Raw genomic sequence first — 25,537 nt, 5'->3', positions numbered from 1 at the left:
AGGTTTCCTGTCCCTTGGGGTTTCCCAGCCAGTCCCTCTGCTTCCTCTAAATTCTGTTGAACAAGAAAGCTTTTCTGCCTCCCCACTCCTTTTATTGGGCTTTGTGAGAATCTTCTCACTTCTGGTGCAGACACACAGGGGCTTCCCAGCAAAGCCTGGGATCTCCCCAAGTTCTTTAACACTAAACGAGTTGTTCAGGTTTCCTCATTCTAAAGAGCAAAAGAGAAAAACCACTACTTAAAGCTGAAATCAGCTATTAATGCTTCCATCCTGGTTCTTCCTTGCCTCTGGGCTACAAACCAGTGGCAACTGGAACTACATTATGTTAGTTTTTTTTTTTTTTTTTTAAGCAACATAAAACAGAAAAGCAGGAAAAAGACAAGATGAGCCAGAAAGGATTTGGTAGAAGAAACGCAAAGCCTTGGCTGCATCCCTGAAGCCCTTCTGCAGGCTCCTGCAAGAGACTGCTCTCTAAGCCTGCACGCCAGGTCATCGTGAGGAAGGGTAACAGGGAGAGACCTGATGCTTTCACTCATCGCCTCCCCGTGGAACAGGGGACTTGGGACAATCATTAAAATTGAGGGTCACCTAAACCTTTGGGAGCCCTCATTGTGTTGTTCTCATGGGAAGTCTGCCCAATGGTTGTCCGGCTCTTCCACATGGTTTAGGGGATGTGCACCCACTGTCACACTCCAAGGTGGGCTGCCGCACTCTGTTCCCAGTGGGAGCATCCGCCTCTGCTCTGGATAAACCCTATTCAACCCAAAGGACTGGACAGCAGGAGGAACAGAGCCTTATCCTGCCTCATGCCACCCCAGCTCCTGACTGCCAGCAGCAAAGCAAAAGGCGGGGAGATGCCTGGCCATCCTGGGGACTCATGGGCTGCCAGAAAACATCCCACTCTGGAGTATGTGGGGATGGGAGCTGGCCCCGCACCGCGGCTCCCGCCCGGCCAGCAGCACTTCCATGCCTGCGGTACTCGGGAAGCGGCGCAGGGAGCACGGAGCTGCCAGCGAGCCGGCTGCTGGCAGAGCGGGCCTGGCAAACGTAAAGCAGCACTGACACCTTCAGGAAGGGGAGACGAAGCTCAACAGCAGCCTCAGCTTGTCTTTTCCCTGGGCTGTGCCCTGCGGGGCTCAGAGCCTACTTGGGAGGATCCTTTTTGAGCTGGCTCCTGCGGTCCAGCTTGCTCATAACCTGTGTGATGTCCACAGTCGTGGCAGCTTCTCTGGCTTTGGCCTCTTCCTCCAGCTTCCTCAGGATGATGGGGCTAGGGCTGGAGCGGAGGTGGCGCCGTCCAAATAAGAAACTGGAGCTGGGCAGGGAGTGAAAGAGAGAAGCAGTGAGTTACCGAGGGGCAGGAGGGCATCACAGCCTCACACTGTTGCTCCCTAAGCAACGAGAATGTCCTGAAATCCCAAAGCATCCAGATGGCCCCGGGCAGAGCAGAAACATCAATTAGAAAAACATCCCTGTCCAGTTAAATCCCTGAGGTTGTGCATGGGGAGGGCACCTGCCTCAGCACCTGCTAAAGCCTGACCTGGGGGGAAGAAAAGCACCTTACACATGAAATACAGAGCTGTAACTTGGCATTTGGGCTGACTTGGCTGTCTCAAAACTTCTCCCCCCCAGAGCAAGGCCAGCAAGACCTGCAGCAGCCCATTAACAGAAGGGCATGCTCAGATGGAGACGAACATGCCACCGCCACCAAACCAACAGGGAAGTGCAAGTACAGACTAGGTGGTTTCAAGCAGGACTCAGTATCACGCATCAGCTGTGGAACTGCTAAAAAAAATAAAAATAAAATAAATAAAATAAATAAATAAATAAATAAGCCTTGTCCTGGGCTCCCTTTGTTGCCTGCATTTGTGGGCAAGACTGAGAGCCTGATCAGCTGTGAACAGTGGAATCTTTTATTCCTGTTGTCCTCAGTAAGCTCAAGATAAGGAGCAGGATGGGTGGGGATCTGATCTCTGTGATACCTGAAAAAATTCCCACCCTCCACTTCAGGAAAATACTCTCAGCAGTGGCGAAAACACGCGTTAATTTTGGATGAGATACAAGAGCTTTACCCTAAGCAGAATGGCAAGTACTGTATTCCCAGGGGAGACACCGGCAAACACAAAGGGAGTCACCAGGTGTGGGAGAGGGCAAACCAGATTGAGGTTGGCCATACTTAGGCTAAAAGACAGGGCCTGGCGCTCGGAAGATCTCGCGATGCACAGAAAGGCAGGAGTAAACAGGCATAGCCCATATAAGGCGAAGTATGTAAGCCACGCACGCTATTGGTTAACGCGCAGCCCTTCTGCATCGAGCACGAGCATAAAAGACGCTGATACGTAGCAATAAACGCCATTTGAAGCATCCCCATATTGGTGTCTGTGCTTCTTTGGCCCGGGCATGGCGGTGGTGCCCGTGCCGCCTTGAGAACGGGAGATCAGCTGCAGACACAGAAAGCAGCACCAGGGAACTGCCACCATCTGCCAGCGGCCTTGTGATGCGCAGCTCAGGGAAAAAGCAGCCAACCCCTGACAAGGCATCAGGAGGTTTATTTTCCACTGACTTGAAATGGATGAAGCCAAAGTGTGAAAGTCCACGATTCCTCTTTCTTGCTTGCTAGGTTAAAAAAGTGGAAGAGGAACAGAGAGAAGCACTCCACCCAGCTCGGCTCTGACACTGCACATTCAGCTTCACGAAGCAACTGCAGTTCAAATGGCCTAAATTTGCTATGCAAGCCTCATCTTAGTCTGGAAAAGCCCTTTCAAGCCTGTTCCTTTTCAGACCTTCTACCTTGTGCCAGCAGTCACTCACATGCAAGATACTGTTTGTTCCAATTTGGCTGCTTTTCACCATCACTTCCCAGGGGGTGAACAGCTTTGTCCAGGCAGAGCTGAGCAGAATAGATGGAGAACACTGCAGTGGCTCTGCCTCTACCCTAGAAGCCAAGGTTGTGTGGTAGAAGGTTCTCCCATACCCACTACACACTGCTCTTATTCTTCTCAGGAAAGGAGCAATGATTCATTCCAAAAAAAAAAAAAAAAAAAAATTGCAGACCAAGTAGCCAAGCAATTGCCAAGTGTTCTCGTATTCTGACTGCCTTCAAATCAGTTCCAATGGGCTTATAAACAGTGTAATCCGTCTCAAAGCATCTTCTTAGTGAAAAATTTGTTTTAACTAACACCTAAGTCATAGCAACTCTTCTGCAACTTAAGCTGTTTCCATCCTTGCTACAATTAAATCCAATTTCACTTGCCTTTTTTTGACCGTCTCCTGGGGCACAATGGCCTTGGCCAGCATTTCCTTGTATATTGGAGACTTTAAATAGCGGCCATAGGAGTCCTACTAGGAGAAAAGGGAGAAAGGGTAGTCACAGGCTGCAAATACCTTTATTAAAAATCACCACCAAGTACAGCTGCTCCGGAGCCAGGGCTGCTGGGTGAGACTATCCAGTTCCAAGAAACTAATGCAATCCTAATGCACATTTTTTATTTTTTTTTTTAATCTCATGATAAAGCTTTCCAGGAAAGACCCAGACCAAAAGGTCTGGACTCAGACAAGTCCAGATCAGAGGTCTCTCAGTGTCACTGCAAGGTGAAGTATTTATATTTCAGGAGCTGAACCTTTCACCAAGTGGCTCAAATCAGAAGAGTTTTTATGCTTTCAGCATCAGTTGACACCAGCTGCTCCTCTGGCCACACTGCTCCTTCCTGAGTGTGTTTTATAGCACTCGTAAGGAGGATTCACAAGTTATTTGTGATCTGATGACTTAATGAAAACCATGACATTGTTTGCTAAAAATATCAGTCCCCAGGCTGAACCAGTCAGACCTAAAAGGGTCCATCAACAAAACCATAGTGAACTGTGAAAACACTCAACAAACTTATTTCTAAGACCATAGAGGAGCCATATCCTGTTATGTTCTTGGTACAAAATTCTTTTTGTTATAGCAGTTTCTACTAATCTTCCCAACCACTGCTGAAGGACAGTCGTGCAACAAGCATCCCAACACTGGGATACTGGATGTAGCCTTCAGACTGGTGCTTAGGATGTATACAAAACACTCCTTAGAGGAGAGCACTGCTGCTGCTATACAGAAAAAAAAAAAAATCACTGATACTACAAATGTATAACACACTTTCGGGTGCTGCATGAACACTGAGTTAGTCTCAGACCAATCCTGGGGGTAGAAAAGCAGCAACATCTCAGTTTTATATCCAGGAAGTTATAAGATTTGTTCAAGACATGGATAAGCTGGTGACCCAGTTGGTATCAAGAAGGCAAGACTTCGGGCACACAGCTAAACTTCATTACCTTGGGGCATGCTGGTTAGGAGAAACTGGAAGGAGAAGCAATAAAGTACAAAGGCCTGAACCAGATCTCGCTCAAGTCAACAAATTTCAGGGATTTTCAAACAAAGGCCACTTGCAAGCAACACTGACAGCTCACACAGCCCTGGGAAGGCCCCAACAACATGGAATCCCCCTTAGACTTTGGAAACTAACAGACCTTTTTCATCAGCATGTAAATATGGGTCTGAGCAGCATCTAAAACATAACGATGAGGGTGCTTGAGACCTCTGACAGTGATGCCCATTGTGGTGCCATCGATGTTAATCCAGCGCCTTGCTCCTGGAGCCAGGAAGAGCCTGCAAGGAAGAGGAAACAATGTGACAGTTAAAGGGAGAACTCCTAGAGACCCTTTTGTCTATGGGACAAACAAGAAGTCCTTTCAACTCCCAGCTGGGACTGGCCACCGTAGCCTAGGGCTGTCCATCATCTCTTGGACAGAGGGAGCTGAGGAATGACACGCAGTCACTTCCTTCAGCAGTGTGACACAATATACCCATTTGGGACCCACTAGTGGCCAGATGAGTCTCTTCAGTGCCCTTATACAGTGCCTGCTCTGAAGTACCTCCATGAACTAATCATCTCTAATCATCCTCTCATCTATAGGAAGCTTGGGCAGAGGATAATTCTTAGACTTCTCACACTCGATGTCATGTATTAGCTGCTCTTCAGTAATCCTGCCCCAAGGTAGATCCCAATGATACATGAATGATTCCTTAAATTACCTGTACTTATCCACTTATGGTTTGCCTGTGGCAGTCCCCAGACCTTTGGTATTCCACTCTGGTATTTAAACTACAATCTAAGCAACTTCTCTCCTTTACAAGATTTAAGTATAACAGTGGACAAAAAGAATAAATAAGTTTATATAACAAAAAAGTGTTTATGCTTTAATCTTTAAAATGTTTCTTTACTACATGAGGACATAGCACAACCCACACTTGGCGGCTTACAAAGAAAAAACTTGGGAATAAATTATCTTGGGAGTGGTGATGTACAAAGGAGGCAATGGGGCTTGTTATAATGAGTTTAAGAATTAAAGATTTTCATACTGGTAAATTTCTTCTGCTTTTTCTTTGACTTTGGATTGGTCTCCATACTTGAGATCTTCACAGGCTTCCCAGAAACTCAAATTCTCTCCTGCACAACAAGGACTCAGTTAGGAGAGAGCAAGACTGAGGAAAACTCCTTTGCATTTTTTAAATTCTAAAACTGAATTTCTTTTATTTGGTGTGTGTTGACTCCAACTCCAAGCATCTCCACTTGTCACATTGACCCTGGAGATCTCCTTGGGACTGAAGGAAGGAGCAGCCTTCTGCTGCTCTCTGCTTAGGGGCAAGAGACACCTGCAGAGCGTATAAATCCAGCCACAGATCCAGCTCTCTGGGAGCATTCCCTGTGCACACTGCTGTATTTTGTAGCCTTTGCCACTAGGTGGTATTGCAGGCACTGCCTGCACAGCCAAATCATTCTCCAGAATCATTCTCTAAATCGTTTGGCTCCCTTTGCTTTGTGATCTTGCCAGCACCTCAGCCCACGGTACCTATCACAGAGGTGGATTTTCCACTGCTGCTCTAAGCTATGCAGGGCCCTTCAGTGCCTCCTAGACAGAGGGAAGGGACACATGGACTCACCGCTGAATTCCTTCTTCAGGAAGAGCTGGAAGTTCTGCCGACCTTTGGGGTCTCTTATCAGCTCGCTGAAGTTGAGGGCCCATCGCTCCACACGCATTCGGGTGGGGATTTCCACTCTGCAGAGGTTTGACACAAACAGCACTGCCCATTTCACATGGACCATCTAATTGATGTGTTAATTACAACCAGGATGCCAGGAGATTTCTGTGCTGTTTTCCAGAATGCTGTAATAAGCTCCTGAACCCAGCCTACTAAGTGATAATTAAGGAGTTTGGTACGTGGTGAGATCAAGGTTTGCCTTGTGCCTGCACTGCTCTTGCTACGCTCACCCAGCTTTGCAGGTCTGACTCAGCACCAGTCTGGAGGCAGCAGTGGTTGTAGCCCTGGGCTTAGCTCCTCATAAAGGCACTCTGTGCTGGCAACATCCTTCAGGGCTGCCTGACAGGGCACTGTCACTAACTCCCAGGAGAGTCACTAACAGGCTGTACACATTTATCCCAGAGATGCCCTTGTATAGTTAGCACATACCAGAGCAGAGACCCGAGAGAGACCTTGCAAAGGGCATGGACAGTCGATACACATCTGAACCTCACTTCTGCATGCGTACTTAGGGCCAGCTCTGCACTGCTATACCATCAGCAGTGCATGAATTAATAAGGTTAAAGATAAGCCAAGTAGCTACATCCCAGTATTACTGGTCATATTCTACCCCTGTGCCAGTAAGGGCCAACTGCACTCATCCGAGGTGAGGACTGGGCCCACTCAGCAACTGCCAAGTGTGTAATCCCTAAATGAGCTTGTGAATTTCCATAATATTAAGGAAAACTTCACTTCAAGAGGAAGGGGACAATGTTGTAAATCCAGCATGAAGCATTCCCAAGACAGCATTTCCTTGGCACGGACAAGCCATGCCAAAAGGGGAATGCTTCCCGACTCGTGATCAGCAGCTGGGTATTGTGGCAAGATCCGTGCTTCCCCTTTCTCATTTCTATCAGTATAAAGTTCTGCATAAAACACGAGAAGGGGAGAGAATAAAAATACACACAGCTTTGCATTGAGGTCCCAGAACTCGGGATCATCTGTTATCCAGGGGTTGCTGGGGAGACATCCCGACAGGAAAGGGTCATTGGAGAGGAACTGCTCACAGTACTTCACAAGCCTGCAAGTAAATTCAACAAAAAACAGAATATTAATTTGCAAGCAGAATTGCAGTCAGCCCCATTATAAACCCAAATAAATTATTACATGGACTGATTAATTAGCACATTCATTTTTCCCCCCATTTCCCATCAAACAGTAGCCTTGCGGTTATCTTTTAAAGAGGTGATTTTGGCAGCTCAAGTGCTAAGAGCACTGCATTGAACTGGATTGGATCCTCCATTGGCCTCCCAAGGGATTGGGAGAGCCCGGGAAAGCCCAGGAAAAGCAGGGTAGCATGGAGGAACCTTGGCCTCTCCTTGCCTCCGTGTCCCTGCCGTGCAGCTCATTCCTGTGCAGTGGCGCCTGAGGAGGGCTTGGCACGAAACGAAAATCTCTCTCCGAGCAGGAACCAGACAAGCACCTCTCCTACACGTCCTGAGTCGGCCAGACTAGTAATTACAGCCAATTTCACTAATGTGCTGGAATTTTAGTTTTCACCTCCCTTTTTCATTCTTGGGGAAAAAGAAAAGAGTCTTTTTTCTCTGTTTAAAAATCATATCAGACCAAACTGCTTTAGCGTGTGCGAAGCCAGGAACAGCGTCCAAGGGCTCATTGCTAACAGGCACCTGGGCAGAAACCCTGCAGTTGTACATGCTCCTGCACTAAGCATTCCACAGGTTTGGCATAGACCTGCTCGATCCTATCTTCGCAGTGGGAATGCCGAGGTGTTCAGCACCTGCATAATTCACTCCAATCCGTATATTCTAATCATGCTACAAATCTGTCAGCTTAGGTAACATTGCTCTGTCTTTTTAATGATTAGAGCTTTGCAGCTTCTCCTGAATCAATGCAATGCTCCAATGCACGAACACCATCTAGCTGCTGATCCTACCCTCATCAAAAATAATTAGAATTGGACCCAAATCCATAGCTGAGATAGAGATCCAAAGATTTTTTAGACCTAGAGACTAGGTGCTACATATTAGCAAGATAAGGGCTAACATACAAAAAGTTCCATAGCCAAACAATTAAACATCACAAAATTCAAGGATGTAACCAAGCCTCCCCAATCCAGTTCATTTGGGAAACTGAGGTGTGGAGAGTTTTAAGGGACTTGGGAACAGAATTGAGGGTGCCTCACAAGTTATCATCCTCACCACAAGAAGTGTTGCTTCCTCCAGCTCTTCATCCCATTTCATTTGTCCACAGCCATCTTCTCGCAGCTAAATTATCCCAGCTAAGAGGCGCAGCACCTTATTTAGCTCAGACTGGGAGGGTGAGGCTGTCTGATGCTTGTCCAGCACAGGCAGAGGACGGACACACTGCTGTGTCCTAGCACGATGGCCCCACAATGGCAGAGCTGCTGTCACAGCCTGCAGGATGTGTTGGGCCTCAAGCCCGGCTCAGCTAAAACGCCTTGTGATTTCAAAGGGAATTTCAGCCAAGAGGGCGATGCTGCTCCACGAACACCCATAGAAAAGCCCTCCTTGGCTCCAAGGAAGCCTCTCCATCATGGCTGGGACTCCGTCCCCTCCTCTGCATCACACATTCTGGCCCAGGGAACATGCAGCCTGGAGCCAGCACGCAAACTCCACCGTGCGTGGCCGCCAGAGCCATTCCCAGGAGGGAGCCCACTGCCTCCTGGAAGGCAGAGCTCAATCAGCTCATTAAGAGATGAGCACTGAAGGCTAATTAACATGTGGACAGACAGAAGTCAGGACTTACCCTCCCAGGGAGACAGAGGATTTCACTCTGGTCTTCATGATGGCCTGCTGATAGTACATGATCTGAGAGGGACGAGATACGAGCACAGTTAGGAACATGAAGTGAGAGACCCTGGCCCTCCCTACCTGAACCTCAGCTATGGGAGAGAGTAACTAGGCTGCTCCCTCCCTAAAAGATCACAAAGTCTCTAAACTATCCTGGCCACACGGCTATTTTCACTAAGGTTACACCAAACATCAGAAGAGCATTTTACAGTGGGCAAGCAACTAACACGAGCTCCTTACGCTGCATAACTGCCCAGGAGCAACCCCATTGCATCCGTCCCCACAGCACACTTCTATCCACCTAAAAATGCTCTGGAAGATTTAGCATGCCAATATCATCAGTCCTTGGCTGTCTCTATACTGGTGCCACTGGATGCATTTCTCCCACTAATTTAGATCTAATGAATCTTAGCCCTGGTGCCTGTCCCTGCTTGAGTTTTCCTCAAGGAGTCAGGATTGCTCCCTGCGACGGGCGGTGCCGAGGCAGCAAATGTCCTGAAAAGCAACTGTGTGGAGTTCAGAGTCTGCCAACCACCCTGGGTGTTTTTAAAAGAGCTTGTCCCCTGCCAGAGAGACTTTCATGCAATACTGTATAAGCAATACAGGAGGACAGACACCTAGAAGCAAGGGAAGGACCAGTTACCTCTCTCCTATAAACATCCATGGTTTTTTTCTGTAAAATAAAGAAACAAACACCATTAAATTGGAGTAGGTGCTTGCACCCACCTTTTCTCTGAGAAATTAAACACTACTGCAGGTCTGCCACTGTGCAGTCTTCTCCAATTAATTGTCATTACAATTAAAATCAAACATAGCAAGTTTAACTAATCAGGGTATCATCAAAGCTAAAAGCATCCACATTCTGTAAATGGTTCCATTAGCCGTATTTACTGTTTAGCACTGCCTCTTCCATCACAGCCTGCTCGTATGCCTTCAATTAAGGGTTATTCTAATGGAGCTAAATAGATTCGTTTACAAGACACAGATTAGATCATTCAGTATTAGCTAAAGGAGACAGGAACCAACACATTGCAAAATATAAACACCACAATTAAAAGCCTCAGGAGCAGTAGCTGCTGTGCTTGTGTGGTGATGTGAATAACTTACACTATGCTATATGTCACCCACGAGTGAGCAGGCAGTTAACTGCAGGGTGTTTATTCACACAGCTGCCTTCGCAGCACAGTTACTTTGTGTGAGAAACTCGATGAGGGAGAGGGGAAGAGAGGCCGAGTCGGGGATGCTCCCAGCAAACCCTTAAGGCTTGTGCAGGCTTCCAGATCTGCACCTCCCATTTTAGCCATGCAGCTAATCCACAGCCCAGAATGATCCTGTCTAACGAAGCTTGTTATGTCCCCGTGGTAGGGACACTGAGGACATATCTGCCTTTTAATCCTATTGCTAGTCCTGCTCAGGAAGGAGTTGTTCTGCATATAAAAGAAAGATATCCACATGTAGCTGAAACTCAGCTGGTTTTGAGAAGATACACTCACCATTTCAGCAGCTGGAGCCAGACAGGCAGCAGATCAGCCCATTCATATAGCACTAACACAAAGCCAGCCCATCTGATCTTCATGCAAACCTAGCCTAGCCAGCACAGCACTAACACAGACCCTCGTTGTGGGATTGCAAGAGGGAGTTTTTTTTTCCCTCCTGATGGAAGTGCCATAGCTGTCCTTGAATGACTGCAGTGCACGTTATCTCAGCAGGGACAACTAGAAAAGTAAACACGAGCTGCTGCAGAGACGCTCTGCAGGCCACACGCATGGAACTGAGAGAAGGATTTCAGGGCCAACACATTAAGGGAAGCCCAAGGATCTCAGACAACAGTAGGACCATCAGCCACAGATCTACATCCTCTCCTGTTCCCCAAGTAGCAACTGCAAAAGCAGGAGAGCAGAGCTTATTAAAACCAGGGCACTGACACTGGTATCTGAAGGTAAGCAGAACTTCAAGGCAAAAGTAGTTGGGCTCAAAGAACCAGCATCAACTAGTTAGCTTGGAATTACTGGGAAAAAATTACCAGGGATAGCAATGCGGGCACTGAGCAACAGCTTTACTCCCTTTCTTGCTTTTAACAGTCTGCCTGATGACAGGCCAGCTTTCATGTAGGCCCTGTTTCTACAGTGTCATCGTTGTTTCAGATGCATTGTGGAAACAGAGGACAAAACAACTGCTTATAAACTCATTACTTTTACTGTCCTAGAATTGCCCTCTTCAGAGGGCTTCATTTCTGTTCCAGGCCAGCTATTTCCTGCTCAATAGGAGCTCATTATCTCCTTAGGGAACCTGAGATACCAACCAGGCCCCTCCAGATTTACAAAGTGCCAGTGAACTGTTCCATTTGATGAAACTTAAGAGCAGTTAGGGCATTTAATTTAGGAAAAATATCAGCAGATTAAAACCATTAGGTGGTTTTAAAAGGCCTCTAATTTCTTCTTCCCTTTTGCCAGATGGATGCCTTGGACAGCCCTGCTGCAGTGGGGTGAGAAGAGGTGGATGTTGGCATAACTGCTGGAAGACACCTCATGTGGGTGATTTTGTTAATCTTCTACAGGGGTCTCAGGCAGGCGGTCACAGCACACACATGCACGAGACAGACAGCTGCTGGGAAAGAGAAAAGAAACACACAAAGTTAAACGTTATATACAGCAAGAAGTGCCATCATGTAGAAAAATGATATGAGGTAAATAAATAAAGCTAACCCTATGCCTGCCCACATGGAAAGCTCCTCGGAACATACGTCCTGCACCAAGGATCCTTTCCTGATAGAGCCTGAGCGCGCACAGTCAGCCCACCAGGGAGCCAGGCCTGGGAAAGCTGGGGCAGCTCCATGGGGGATTTGCAGAAAAAGGAGCAAGAACCACCTTCCCTTTCCTGCTCAGTCTCCACAGAGGAAAGGCAGCTCAGAGACCAACTTAAAGGAGAAGGGCACTGAAGTCACCTCAAGCTTGGTGTCCTCGGCTCAGGTCCTCAGCGCTCCTTGGGATCTCTACCTAAGTGTGAGGTGTGGGGGGCCTTTCATGTCCAGGGTGGGAATTGAACCCATCCCCTCACTTCAGCTGGGCTCCAAGCAGCTGTCAGTTGGCAGGAGGCTTTCAGAAAGTTTGCAAACCCCAAATCTCCTGCCATGTCAGCTGTAAACTGTGGGCAGAACGGGAAGCCAGCCGACGCTTTCAGTCTCCCTTTCTCTCCTCCACTCTTTCAATTCCACTCTGAGGGGGGAAGCATTCCAGCAGCTAAAAGTTACAGTACAAAGAAATAAAATATCCCCAACCCTAGCATTTTGCTCGCTTTTAGTCTCTATGGCAACAGAACACAATTGGCCAAAGCAATTATCCAGCCTCTGCCTGTTGAGATGCTTAAAGACTGCAACAAAAATGAGAAGTTGTGGGAAGACAGCGCGTTTGATCGCAGTAACATTTGCATTTAATTGCCACAACACACTTTGACTTCACTTCCAAGTGAATGTTATGAAGTGCACAAATACAGGACCACTTAAAAGGACTGATGAAGAAAGGAAAGGTTGGCACCAATTCTCCAGCCACTGACTGCATTTGTTGCACTGTGGACTCTGAATCTGAATCAGTTTTCAGTCTCAGGTCAGTAATGTTTTTTCTTCAGGACATGGAGATACACAATATTTATTCTTATGCATAAGGGACGAACTATGTTACACTACCCCAACTTCATCATCTTCCTGCTCATTCCCCTTTTGGAGGTCTTTTTTATAAACCTGGATCTTTCCTCTGATCCTTTATATCCCACAACCCCATGGTTAATTTGGAACTAACAGAAAAAGCATCAACAAGCAGCTGAAGGTAAAATTGCCTTAACTCAGTTTCACCAGCACAGAAATTGTCCTGTAATTGCACACACACACAACCTGAAATTGCCAAACGCTGTTTTGCTGGCCACAGCCCCAGGACAGCAAGATAGCTCCAACTCCTGGCCCATTCAGCCATCAGAGCTGAGTTGACTTGCTCAGCCTGCAACGCCCCCAAAAACACAGTCATGGGGCCACATCTGCATCTTCCCAAGTCAAGTCCATAGATATGACAAAAATGCTGCCTCACCTGGTTTACCTTATTTTCATTAGGATCCGTTACTCGGTCTATTCCGTACTCTAGGACATCTTGCATGCCAGGCTGTCATAAACAAGAAACAACAGCAGCTTTGTAGCTCAGTTGTTTTGAAGCCAATAGGACACGTTAAAGCCAAGGGGAACCTCAGACCTAGAAGGGCTGTTGGTCGTCATTCTTTTCTGCCACCTCACAGTATTCTCAATTGAGGCCTTTGACCAAATCTCCCTCCCTTGTGTTTTTGAGGGCAACCAAGGAGAAAGGTGGGGTGGATTCAGGATTCCTGTTGCCTCCAGGTGTCCATCTGGGAGAGCTGATCACACCGCAGCTTGTCCTGCTCTGTCTATACCTACAACTTTCCCCCAAAGCTCCTTTGCATTAATGCCACCAAGCCAGTTGGTTCATCAGCCCCGGGGCTTGGTAGCACCACTGAGATACTAAAACGATGTACAGCCACCCAGACTTACAGGTGTTCGGTTCACAAGCCAGTAGGCTCTCTCCTGGCAGTCCAGCGCGTACCTGTCTGCCTTCTTCCGCTCCTTCCCTGCCCTGCAGAGGCAAGCAGGGGAGTTCATTTGAGCAGGGGCACTCGTGAATCTTCACCCCTCTAGACCTGCATGATGACGGAGGTGACACAGCCCCAGCCTTCGCTGCTGCACAGACCCCAGGCTCATTGCAAGGCATCCTCACACAGACTACACGTACAGCCACAGAGAATCTAATTCTAGACTCCAAATTATGGTCTTCACAAGCGCACACATGACTGCTGTTCCCTCCCCTCTCAGTTTTAGGGAAATTATCTTCTTCCTGAGCCCAGCTGGGAGCAGACACATCCTCTTTTGATTAGACAGACAGCCCTTTGGTGCAGTTTCGTGCTAACAACCCGTTACTTGTGGTCAGTCAGGCTGCCTCATGTTTATTGGCCTCAGATATTGCTGACCAGTGTCTGGGACTTCCACGCAGAGAAATATTCTATATGTGTCATCCCTGTCTTTCAGTTAAGGGTGGTATTTCCTCGCAAAGACGATCTCGAATTGCTGCCAGGAATGTTCTCAGGAGCTAAAACTCAATCATCTCAATAATCCCTACTATTAAACAGAACAGGCACTAGAAAAGTTTGGGCTGAAACAACTAATTCTTCCCCCAGACAAGGCCTGGGCACAACTTGGTAATGGTCCCTTCCCGTGCCAAGTCCCAAGAAGCTGTTCAAACGTGGCCACCCTGCTCTGCTTTGTCTGCACGGACACAGCCTGCTCCGCAACAGGCAGCCTCAGCAGCAAGATCTCGTACAGGTTTAATCTACTATTTTATACATAGTCTTATCTACCTTTAAATTGTATTTGGCATCCCTTAGCCTAAGCCTGACCTCAGTTTACAACAACAGCCTCATGATTAACAAGACAGTTATCTGATGAGCTGTATTCTGACCCATTGACTACAATCCTGGGCAAGATATAAACAGTCCTTGCATAGCAAGAGCAAAAGGTGCCATGCTGGAAAGTAGAAAAGGTAATAGGAATCTAAAAAAAGGGAAAAGATCCTTTCTCTAAAGGAATAATCCCATCTCATGTCCACTAACCCCCCTGTGAATTTGAAGCATCCAGCAAAGTTTCTTCACTCAGGAAAAGTAGGGTGAACAAAATGTCCCTCCTAAACTGAGAGGCCCCAAGCTGATACAAAAACCAGGTTTGTTTTAGTCTTGAGGGGCACTTGTGAGTTATTTTAAAACTGCAATATATGTTTTAAACTGTACCTTCAGTGCGTACCTGGACAGGAAAGCTTTGCCTCCCCATACCTCCCCAGTGACACAAGTAACAGAAACTGAGTCAACTCACTTATACTGCTCTTTGGCCTGCATAATAACAAAATCCCACTTGTAGTTTATTTTTTTATTGAGCATGTTGTAATGTTCCTGAAATAAAAATAAAAAAGCAGTTAGTATGAGAATGCTGGACACAGCACTCCCATCCTAGGACTTTCTTGACTCTCCACAGTTTGAGAGAGCTGGCAGCTGAGCTAGGAAAAGCAGTTTGTTCCCACCATAATTTATATGAACTACAGTATTTCAAAAATACCACTGCAAGGAGGGCAATTACCCTTGTTGAAATTATCACTGACTTGAGAATCCTCTTCCTGCACCAGCTGCTTTTTCACTGTTACAATTTTGGCCTTTGAGGCCACTGGAGGAACATTTCAAGCAATTGAAAACTGATTTTCTTTGCCACACTCCAGCTATGGGAACAGATGGCTAGAGCTAAAGCAAAGCAGGGGCCTGCAACAGAACAAGCATAACAGCTCCTTACCTTTTCATATTCTTCTAAAATCCCCTTCCTCTTAATATTCTTCTTCGCTAGGTAAATTGCTGGGTGAGAAAAAGCAAATAAGCAGTAACATACCCTTAAATTGAAATATCCACATCTAGGACCCCTGTAAACACAATCTTTGTCTATTAAATAAGATATAAAGATAAAAATGTCTTAGTACCTTAATAGACGAAGATTGTGTTTACACAGGTCTTAATAGATATTAAGATATTTTCCCAGGCATGAGCTCCAGGCCCACAAAAAGCTCATCGAAGATGAGCTTGGTGCTTCCCTTCTGTCATGGACACTGAGCCAGGGCAGGGGTTAGAACATGGCACAAGCAGCAACATGGGCCCTTATACCAGCAGCTCCCTCCTCTGGGAGCCAAGCCAGGGCTTCCAGGGTCATGGGATATTGAGCCAAATCTTTAAGATTTGAGGTTTTAGTGTTCTTCCTATAAGCTTTCCAAGTACAGGCCAATGTGTTGTTCCAAGTTTTATTCAAAACATTCCAATCGAAAAGTGTTTTTCTTCAGAAGATCTACAATGTAACACAGATAAAAGCCACACAGAATAGTCTTGGCGTAAACAAACCAATCTGAGCTGCACAGCACAGCCTGAAGGAGCAGATCAAGCTGTTTGGCCCAAGTTTCATGACCAGCCCTATAATAAAAGGCATTACAATGGCAGCAAAGATCAGTATGGCAGAACTGTCACAAGATACTGCAGCAACCACAAACTGTTTAAAGAAAGAACCATCTCTAAATGCAGGGCTCAATCCAAGCTGCAGAAAGACAGTCTTGGGCCAAGGTCCAGGAACACACTCAACTACTCAGGGAAATCTAAGCTTGTGTTTAAAGTCTTCCCTATTCAGTAGGGCATTTTAGATGGATTCCAGGCTGCTGGGTCCTGGTGGAAAATGGAGACTTAAACACGTTATCTACTCAGGGTCACGATAAGGCAGTCACATCCAGAGTGCTCCCTCCTTTCTGCATTACTTTAAAAAAATAACATAATAGAAAATGCAAGAGGCTGGTCGCCACATGGGGACACAAAGCAGAAAGGCATGAACAGCAAACACAGTACAGGACTGTACACACAGAGACGCAGGACAGAGCTGCCCCTCCTGAACAGGAATAATGCTCCCACTCACCATAGTCTGTGTCATCAGCAGGCCAGCTCTGTGCAGGCCAGAAATAGGGAGTCTGCAAAAGAAACAAGTCCTTGGGTAGCACACAGGAGCTTTGAACTCATCCTTATAGACACCCACATTGGAAAGAGAAGAATCCTTTTCTCTCTCGCATGCTCAGAAGCTCAACGTCCTGCTGGTGGGTAAGCACAGACAGCTGAGCAGCCGGGCCAGCTGGAGCAGAACAGGGTTCGTTAGAGCATCGGTGTCAAATCTCCTTCCACCCTGCAAGCAACTAAAATGGAAAACCCTTCAATACTGCCTGAGCATTTAGACTGAGATGCTGGAACCTCACTTGGCAATGGAGGGGAATCAAACTCCTCATTGGAAGTTCCTGTGAGCCTATCTTTATTTCCTCATCATAAGGGAAACAGTCCATACACGAACTTGACCATAACCCATTACTGTGCTTTCTATGTATTCATTATTCAGTCTCCCCAGAGAGTACTTGTTATCACCTAGATATTACCCAGAGATCATCTATTACTAGGATTTCATTTGATACTTTTTAAAACCCAGTAAGAAAAACAATTTAGAAGAAATCACGGTCTTTAGAGTTGAATAAAAACACTCATTTAGTAAAAGGAAGCATCACAGCTTGCTTGTAAGCTATGTCAGAGTGGTAAAACTGGCCTCAGGCTCTGTGGACCCCTTTTCCATCCTTCTGCATGCCAAAGGATAAGCAGCTACATAGTTCAGCCTCATGACTCCAGCTCCTGTAGAACTGCTCTAGTTTTCTGCTTTTCAAACTAGCTCCAGCCAATGTCTTTAGATGAGGTGCAACTCACTTGGAACCTGTACAGGCTGCCATCTGCTTTAAGGGCAAGATTCTTTGGGTCCTGCAGAGGATAGATGTATCCATACTTGACAAACAGGTCTCCCAGGTGCAGTGCCTCTGGAAATGGAGGAGGAAGATGGTGTGATTGGACAGAAACACTGCAGTGGAGTTCTGAAGTGAGCTCAGAACACAAGAGCACATCTAAGGAGGTTTGTTTATGGAGATCTTTTAAGTTTTATGAGATGAAAGCTGAAAAGCCTTCCCTGTTTACATTCTACCTACCTTCTCCAGTGATCTGCAAACGCTGGAGAATCCACTGCAGTATATCATTACCTGTAAAGCAAATAAATTATCAGGTACTTAGAAACATGCAATGCATGGGCTGAAGTGGGATTCCTCCACTTCTTACCCCAACACTGCTCTGCAGCCTAGCAAATGCACAGATCCCTCATTCCAGACATATTCTCAAATGCACTGTGCAAAGAAAGGAGAGAAATTACATTGCTGTTCCCTGCTGGCCATGCTGTTCTTCAGGCATTTCTCCTGACTGAGTCTGCATCAACTTTTGATCAGGAGGGAGCAGGGCAAAGGCAAACAACCTGGGACGGTTCATAGCGAGCGTTGAGGGGACCATGTGTGGCCTGAGCTTCGCTTAAGCTTTCATGATTGGTTTAGAAAGGACTTAAGCAACACAACTGCTCACACTCCCAGGGAAGATCCCTGCCCTCCTTTTGCACCATCATATTTGGAAAGAATCACTGCAAAGCATCCCCACACTCACACAGCATGGTGTTAGCTCAGCTTTTAGAAAGGCACTGATCTTTTCCAGTCCTTTAAGGACACTACTTTCAGTGTAGAAGCAGCATCTAAATCTTAGATCTACTCAGATTGGGGTAGAATTCTACTCCAAGTTGGGGTAGTAACAGGACATATTGAAAGGAAACAAGATTTCTACATTCACAAACATCTCCGAGTCCATTTCTTGTGATGTAGCCAGTCAAACCCATAGTCAGCATAAACTTCCAGTGGTCTCACAGTGTTCATCCAGAACATTTAAACAAAGTCAGGCACCAAAAAAAAAAAAAAAAAAAGGCACTCAGTCCCACATCAACAGACCCTTCCTTCAAACGTCCCCTACAACTGCAAAATGAAGCGATAACCTTTCTTGACATTGGAGCGAAGCCTTAGCCTTCTAATGGGGCTCAGAGCTTTTATCCTCCTGCCTGTTTCCTGAAATAGACGAAATTAAAGGATTATCTCATCACTTATTTCTAGACAGCTCTCTCTGTAAGCATTTCCCTAAAAGGTGCACATTAAACATGGATAATTATTTGCCTTTTCAGTCGTGAGTCATTTTCCTGACAGGGAATTTACCTAGCTGTCTTCCTGAACTTGAGGAGCTCAGTCCTCTTCAGTGGATTAGCGCCCACCAATTGATTTGCTCTAATGTCTTCACAGTTCCTTCATTAATCAGGCTCATCCGCAACACCTAGATGCTAATCAGTGTATATACATTTTGGGGAGCACTAACAATACCATAGTCTAGAGTCTCATAATGACTGAGGGGAAAAGAGACCCTAACATGATCATCAGAAGCTGATGAGAATGAACGATCTCCACAAGAGGGAAGCCCCAGCAGTACTGGTTGAGGAGCCAGAAGGAAGTGGAGAGCACACAAGGAGGATAAGCACTCATGGGTATCTTCCCTCCGTATCATCCACCTACTGACTTTCAGGAACTGGTATTTTATAGTGCTCAGACATCAAATACTTGTTCCCCTTCATCTAAACTAGCTGGCGTGCTATTTTAAGCAGAGGGGAAGCTTCTCTGCCTTAACTGTCCAGCAGGAACTGGGGGCGGTGAGGCCAGATCCTCTGCAGATGTCCCAGCAGCTTCAGCTGCACAACAGCTCCCTAGGCTGCTGCCCCATCTGGATGGTGCCACACAGAACGTGCTCCAGAGAATGAGCTTCAGGTGTCATCAAGGCTCTCCTTACCCTTGCACCGACTCAGGGTGTGCCCATGGGCAAATAGCTCAATCTTAGTGCCTTTGCTTACATATATTGAAAAAAAATGATAATAATTTTTAAAAAAAGGTCCAAACAACACCCAAGGTCCACGGGGCTTTGCCAATGCCATCGGGAAGAATTAATCTATTTGGCCAAGTCTCCTCCTCAGCTGCCTGGAGCAAGCTCACTGCTTTCAGTGGGAGCTCTTGTTCACAATATCAAAGTGTTGCAGAAAGCTCAGAACAGGACGGGATTTTGTTGCAGTCTGTGTGAATATTTACAACGCAGGATCCCTCACGAGAGGTTACGTGAGGGTTTGGAGAACAGGGAACAGAACCAGGACCCTGAGAAAGCCAAGCACAGGACAGAACGCAACAGGAGCTTCCTCTAACACTAGACAGCACAGCTACCCATCTGGCTTTTCCTTAGCCCATTTGAAGGAGAAAAAAACTGTCATTTAGAGGGAGAGAAGTGGGTTGAATATCTATCTTCTTTCCTGCAGTTTGAAGAAAAAATGATTATTACTAGAAAATGTTAAAAGGAAGATTCTGTTCTGCCCAGTTTAATTGGATTTTAATATTTATCTTGATTTGTGATCCAGCACCAGGAAGAACACAACAGGTTTGGGAGCTGAAGCTTCTGTTACCCTATACTCTAAGGCAAAGGAAGGCCAGATGAGTTAAATTCACGTGGGATAGCTGTAAGTGCATGACCAGCAATGCTCGTGTCCCTTCTGCAAAGAGTAGAAGGGAAACGAAACACAAGTGAGAATGTGATCAAGGGAGGAGGTGTTTCAAAGGATACATGGCAGCAAGTTATTGGGAACAGGAGCTCCAGAGCATATCCAGAACCCAAGGGTGGCCACATGTAGCTGTTCTTTAAGAACTTTTTTGGCTAGTCCCTTCCCCAGAATAAGCTCTTACCTGTCACAGCATGTGGGATGTTCGTGATCATCACCCTCTGAGTGTGTGTCTTGATGCCCGTGTCCGGATTCTGCATTTCCATCACAAGGGTTTCGACCTGCAGGGCAGACAGGCAAGGGCTGCGTTCGGATGGGCTGCATTAGAGCAGAGAGCAGAGGCAGGAGGGGCCACAGCAGCCCCACGCAGCCTCTCGGAGGGCTCTGCAGAGCAGCAGCACGAGGTGGGGAGCAGCGACCACCCTTCTCTCCAGTCCCTTCCCCTCAAGACGCCACTTGGAGATGCCCAAGAAGCACAGACCCCAGGGAGGGGAGAACGACCCGTCCCTTGGGAGCCACAGGTACCACCCGACCAAGGCCTGGGTACAGAAAGGAGCAGAATGACCCCTGGGGAAGCACTCCCTCTTTTCACCTGGAGAGATTTCTCATTATGATCAGCTGCATACCATGAGCACAGCGGTTTTGCAGAACACACTTTTGTCTTCTATTTCTAGATGGTTCAAATTGTTCCAACAGGACCAGTTTTGTCTCCTCACATCCATTTCAGAAGCAGCAGCAGCTTTTTAAACTAGGATCAGTAGATTTAGCCGGTGTGACTTGATGGCACTCATGCCTAGGGAAGGATATTGTTTCCACAGGAACTGTGGCGACTTAGGACCCAAGTCTTGCCAGGGTCAGTGAGGACTGCAGCTTCCAGTCGCTGCACATTGTGCAGCACACGGAGCTTCCAGGCCTGGCACATACGGACAGGGCAGCCGCTCATTCCCTGCTGGATTCAGCAGCTGGATCATTACTGAGAGATTGGGAGCCCACCAGAGCCTCCCAGCACAGGATGTTCTCTGCTAACATGCGACAAGCTCCAGACTGTTGTTGCTTTTGCATCCTGTTGGGCTCATTCGCATCGTCTAAGAAATAACTTATGCGAAAAGAAACGAGTGAACGGGGAGCTGCCCCCGGGTGCTACCTGCTGCTCTGGCTGCAAACTCAGCTCTTCCAAGGGAAGGGCCTGCTTATTATGGATCATGGGAGATTGGGAACCACTATGAGAGCCTGCCTGCTAGCAGGGGCCCAGGAGGGCTGGTTAATCACCGCGAGACACCGCTTGCTGTGTTGCTCAGGGCGCTCGCTCGGCTGGCAACGCTTTGGCCAGGGAAGCGCTGCCTGCTTTGAATTCCCCGGCGCTAGACGCCGCTTCCTGCAGCGGTCAGGGGTGGAGAGGCTCAGAGCGAATGCGGACGGCAGCAGCCCCAAGCACGGAGCCCTCCCGAGGCGCCGACCCCGCCGAGGTCTCCTTGCAAACCAGCCCCAATCTCTGCACAGCGGCGACCGCACAGACCACAGCGAAACTGCCCCCCAACAGCAAGAAGCCACTGAGTTTGTTAAGTGCAAAGCACGACTAAATGTGCAAACTACAGGAAAAAGCAGCGCTCTACAAACTCGAGAGCAGCACGTGGGAATCCTGGGCATCGGCAGAGCCAACATGGGCCCTTTGCCAGGGCAGGTCAGTGCTGCTGGTTGCTTGCGAGCTGCCCTGGGTGCCTCCAGCACAGAAACATCAGTCTCCAGGTGCCAAGTCTGCACGGTAACACAGAGGCGACAAGCAGGAGCACAGATGGGGGATCCCTCTTAGATACAACACAGACATATCCTCCCCCTTACAGGGGGCCCACTCCTGGTGCCAAAATTAAACACGTTCTCATGGAGCTTTCTCCATCATAAATATTTACCTGGTTCTGCATCCCATCCTCTTTGCTACCGAATTCTGTTTGCAAAGATCAATATTCCCTCCCTATTCCTCAGTAGGGATACAACCTTTTATCCCAATTCCTGTCTCAAAAGGATAATTCGTTTCCTAGGCCTGCATTTTAACAATCCCACCTTTCCGCATGCCCCTTTTCCCTCCCTGTGCCACCTTCACCACCCCAGCAGGAGCTCCTAATAGAACCTGCAAAGCAAATGCAGCCGTGCCCAGCCACCAGCACAGCACAACATCCACAAAGTGTCCAGAGAGACGCGGACATCTTGTTTGGGAGGTTCCCCCTACACCCCGACACACTTTCCAAGGTAGTCTGGAAGGGAACAAGCCACAGGCCAGCAGGAGAGCCGGTGCATGGAGCAGCCTGCCAGCTCCGGAGGCACAAAAGCACCAGCTGCATCCCAGGAAATCCCAGCTCCCGTGGCAGCTGGAGGCGAGGCAGGAGCACAGGCTTAAGCAATTAGCAAAGCTTCTCTCCAGGATTTTAGCTCCTCAAGGGTCTAATTCTGCAAGGTGCTAAGGGGATCTATGCCAAGCTCCTCAGCTGCCACCACCCACAGCAGCTGTTACAGGTGCCTGATACTTCAGGGCACGCTCTGCGCTCCGAAATGTGGCCAAAACCAAGCAGAATGCACCAATTCAACAGCCAAGGCTCCATCCCGGGCTTCTCCACTGTCTGGGATAAATGGGATCGGGCGGAAATACTGGAGACAAGAGCCAAGGACCTTCTACCGACCCCCAGCAGGTCTGGGGCACACAAAGCCTGTAACTGCTCAAACCCTCTCCCTGTTCCCATGTGAGCCATTTTCTCCAGAACAACCAGCTGCTTTAAGAGCTCTTCCCACCCAAGGATCATGAGCTTCTCCTCCACACCCCCACATGCCACCCCAGTGAGTGTTCACCCAGCACAGGATTTGGCCCAGTGCACTTCTCTCGGCAGGGCTCCCCAGCCAAATTTACCTACAAAGACATGGCACCAAAGAAAACATCCTCTTTACTCCCTGCAGCATGAGAAGTGCCTGTGTTTGCAGCACCGATTGCATGTTTTGGGGCCGAGCAGCCCCCAGGTTTTCCCTTCTGAGGCTGCTGTGCTCACCTCTGGAAATCCAGCTAATTCCACTCAACAAAATAAGCCACAGGCAGGAAAAGCCACTGGAAGAAACACTTACTTACGCTGCTGTAAAAAAAAATATCTCTGCAGCCATCAGTTATGCTAAAACTGGCTACATTTTTTGAATGAACATCATAGGAAAAAGAAAAACCCCAAAGGCGTTACAACACTACACATCCCATCCCGAAAGCGTGGGTGCATCTTCCCACTCACTCAGCTGCTCCCAGTCACAAACATGGCAAGAACGGGAAGAGGGAGCCGATAGCCGCATTCCCTCGGGAACAACGAGCATCACCTGGGAGCACCGTCCCCAGGAGCCCAGCAGGTCGGGGGCCTAATGCAGCAGGTGATTGTTTTTTTTTTTTTTTCTCCTGCTAGTTCATGGCAACATTTTAGGGCCTTCGAGGCGCTAAAGAGAGAGTAAAGGAAGGAACCCAGCGGCAGGACAGCTCGCCCAGCACCGAGCTACAGGAGCGGACAACGCGGTTTTCTCCGCGCCAGGCAGGGCTGCCTCGGCGCGATTCGGCCCTCACCTTTTTGAGGAAGGCCATCCGCGGGCGATGGCGCTGCCCCTGGTCCAGCCGCGCGACGGTCATGCTGCCAGCAGGGCAGGACGAACCGAACCGAGCGGAACCGACCGGAGCGGAGGCGCCGTCCGAGCGCACCTGGCTGCGGGCACCGCCGCGGCCGCCCCTCACGCCCGCCGCAGGCGGCGCCGGCGCCACGCGCCGCAGCCAATCAGCGCGCGCCGTCCCGCGCTCATTTGCATGAGGGCGCGGGAGCGCGTGCCTGCCGCCCCGGCCCGCTAGAGGGAGCGCGGGGCGGGGCGGGGCTGGAGACAAGGACCGGGACCGGGACCGGGACCGGGACAGGGCTGGGTGCGCGGAGTTAGGGCGAGGGGCAAGGGGCGGGGTCACGGTCGGTGTAGGGGTCACATCTGGGTGCAGGGGACAGCGCTGGACTCGCCCTGTCTCACCCAGCGAGTGGGTGGGCGCTCTCTGACAGTAACACTGGAAACTCCAAGCTCCATCTGCACAGGGTTGGCTCCTTGGGCACAGCAACAGCTCCAATCTCCTGCTAAGCACTCGTGGGAATTGGTGCCAGCCACGTAGGCACGTTCTGCTTTACACACATTGCAACCCACACGTACTGGCGCCCACCCTAAAAGCACACTGAGCACATACACAAATGCCCCCTCGACACCATGCACATGTGCTCGCATCCTATAGATGCACGTGTAGGCTCACACGCTCCGTACATGGCTCTTCCCAATTCGCATACGAAGAACCGTTTCATGCAGAACCACACATGCAGAACCGTTTCTCGGGGTGAGTCTCCCCAGCCCGGTGTTTTTGTGACCGTTCTGACATGATGATCCGTGGCTCGCACGCTGCACGAAAGGATGTTGGCTCTGAGCTGCTCTTTTTCTATTCATAGCAATAGCCTGAAGGCACAGGCTGCTTTCCCAGTTGCTTTGCTGCCCTCATGGAAGTATTTTATCTTTCTCGCTGCTCTTTCACAGTATCTGAACAAGAGAGTGGTTTGGAAGGCCTCTCTCCCATGCCTGCTCAGAATGATTCCCATGCGAAATCCCCCGCGTGAGTCACAGCAGCCTCCGGATCACAGGCAGTACATGCTTTCCGGAAGGCTTTTCTAGCATTCCCTGCTTTGGGCTGCTAGGTAGTTTAACTATTATGAATAACGTCTGTATTTCCATGTGCTAAAAACAAAGTGATTGTATCTCATGCTTTGAGGCATCAGCTATTTGCCAAGGCACTGGACTGTCCTGAAGGAAACTGCAGGAGAGAGAAGAAAATCCTTGTGGAATCACAAGAAACAAGGGAAAAGCCAGTAAAGCCAACAGGCATTTCGAGGGTGACAGGTACTAAAAGTGGCTCCACTTCTTTCTGAGAGACCAGTTTTTTTGGACATACTATCAGGGTAGATATTACTCAAAAAGAGGTAGCATTGTTTCTTGGTTCGGTAAGTAAACCAGCAAAACTTGTCACAAGCTGCAAATGGTTTCTCTGAGCAGCTATTTGCATCACCTTCCTGTGTTGTGGAAGGGCTGAGAAGTACTTGAGGTGAGGTGCAAACCCTGGCCTAAATAAAGCATCCAGCACCACCAACTGTATGGGCTCCACATGCTTTCAGGGACGAAAAAGGGTCATTTTGCCGCCAAATGCTGACTTCAGAAGTTCCACTGAGGGATATCACTGTTTTATTTAGGAACAACCAACCGCGTGGGCACACGAATTCTGAAAGAAAGATTTCCTGGCAAGAGCACCAGGCACCGTAGCTGTGAAGAGCTGCAAGCCGAGGTGCGAATGCTCCCCCCTCGCTGCGCTCAGGATCCAATGCGTTTCACATGCTGCACTGCTGCCAGCGGGACTCCTCCACTCAGCTCAGCTGAGGATTTTTTTAGTCCATTTCTAGTGTTTTTTTACTTACAAGCTAAAACAAAACCTATAAGTGTCTTTCTATCCATATAAAGCTGCCTCAT

The 25,537-nt window shown here is 48.2% G+C and overlaps 1 protein-coding gene across 1 annotated transcript; it reads right to left on the bottom strand.

Moving 5' to 3' along the window:
* Positions 1 to 1,022: 1,022 nt before the first annotated feature.
* Positions 1,023 to 23,659, bottom strand: RGS9 (regulator of G protein signaling 9). Its single transcript, XM_088537639.1, has 17 exons — positions 23,568 to 23,659; positions 20,172 to 20,268; positions 17,523 to 17,573; positions 17,251 to 17,357; positions 16,427 to 16,478; positions 15,275 to 15,333; positions 14,807 to 14,883; positions 13,439 to 13,520; positions 12,975 to 13,037; positions 9,533 to 9,562; positions 8,846 to 8,907; positions 7,026 to 7,139; positions 5,981 to 6,096; positions 5,399 to 5,486; positions 4,507 to 4,645; positions 3,254 to 3,339; positions 1,023 to 1,315 (listed from the first exon to the last, which is right to left on the bottom strand). The coding sequence occupies exons 1-17, from the start codon at positions 23,628 to 23,630 to the stop codon at positions 1,144 to 1,146; spliced, it is 1,458 nt and encodes a 485-aa protein (XP_088393765.1). The 5' UTR covers positions 23,631 to 23,659; the 3' UTR covers positions 1,023 to 1,143.
* Positions 23,660 to 25,537: the final 1,878 nt, after the last annotated feature.

Source organism: Tinamus guttatus, unplaced genomic scaffold, assembly GCF_059628265.1.
Source record: "Tinamus guttatus ecotype Peru unplaced genomic scaffold, ASM5962826v1 Tinamus_guttatus_pri_ptg000045l, whole genome shotgun sequence".
Classification (NCBI taxonomy): Eukaryota; Metazoa; Chordata; class Aves; order Tinamiformes; family Tinamidae; genus Tinamus; species Tinamus guttatus.
Note: the sequence above shows the minus strand (reverse complement) of the source record. Positions and strands in the feature narration are given on the sequence as shown.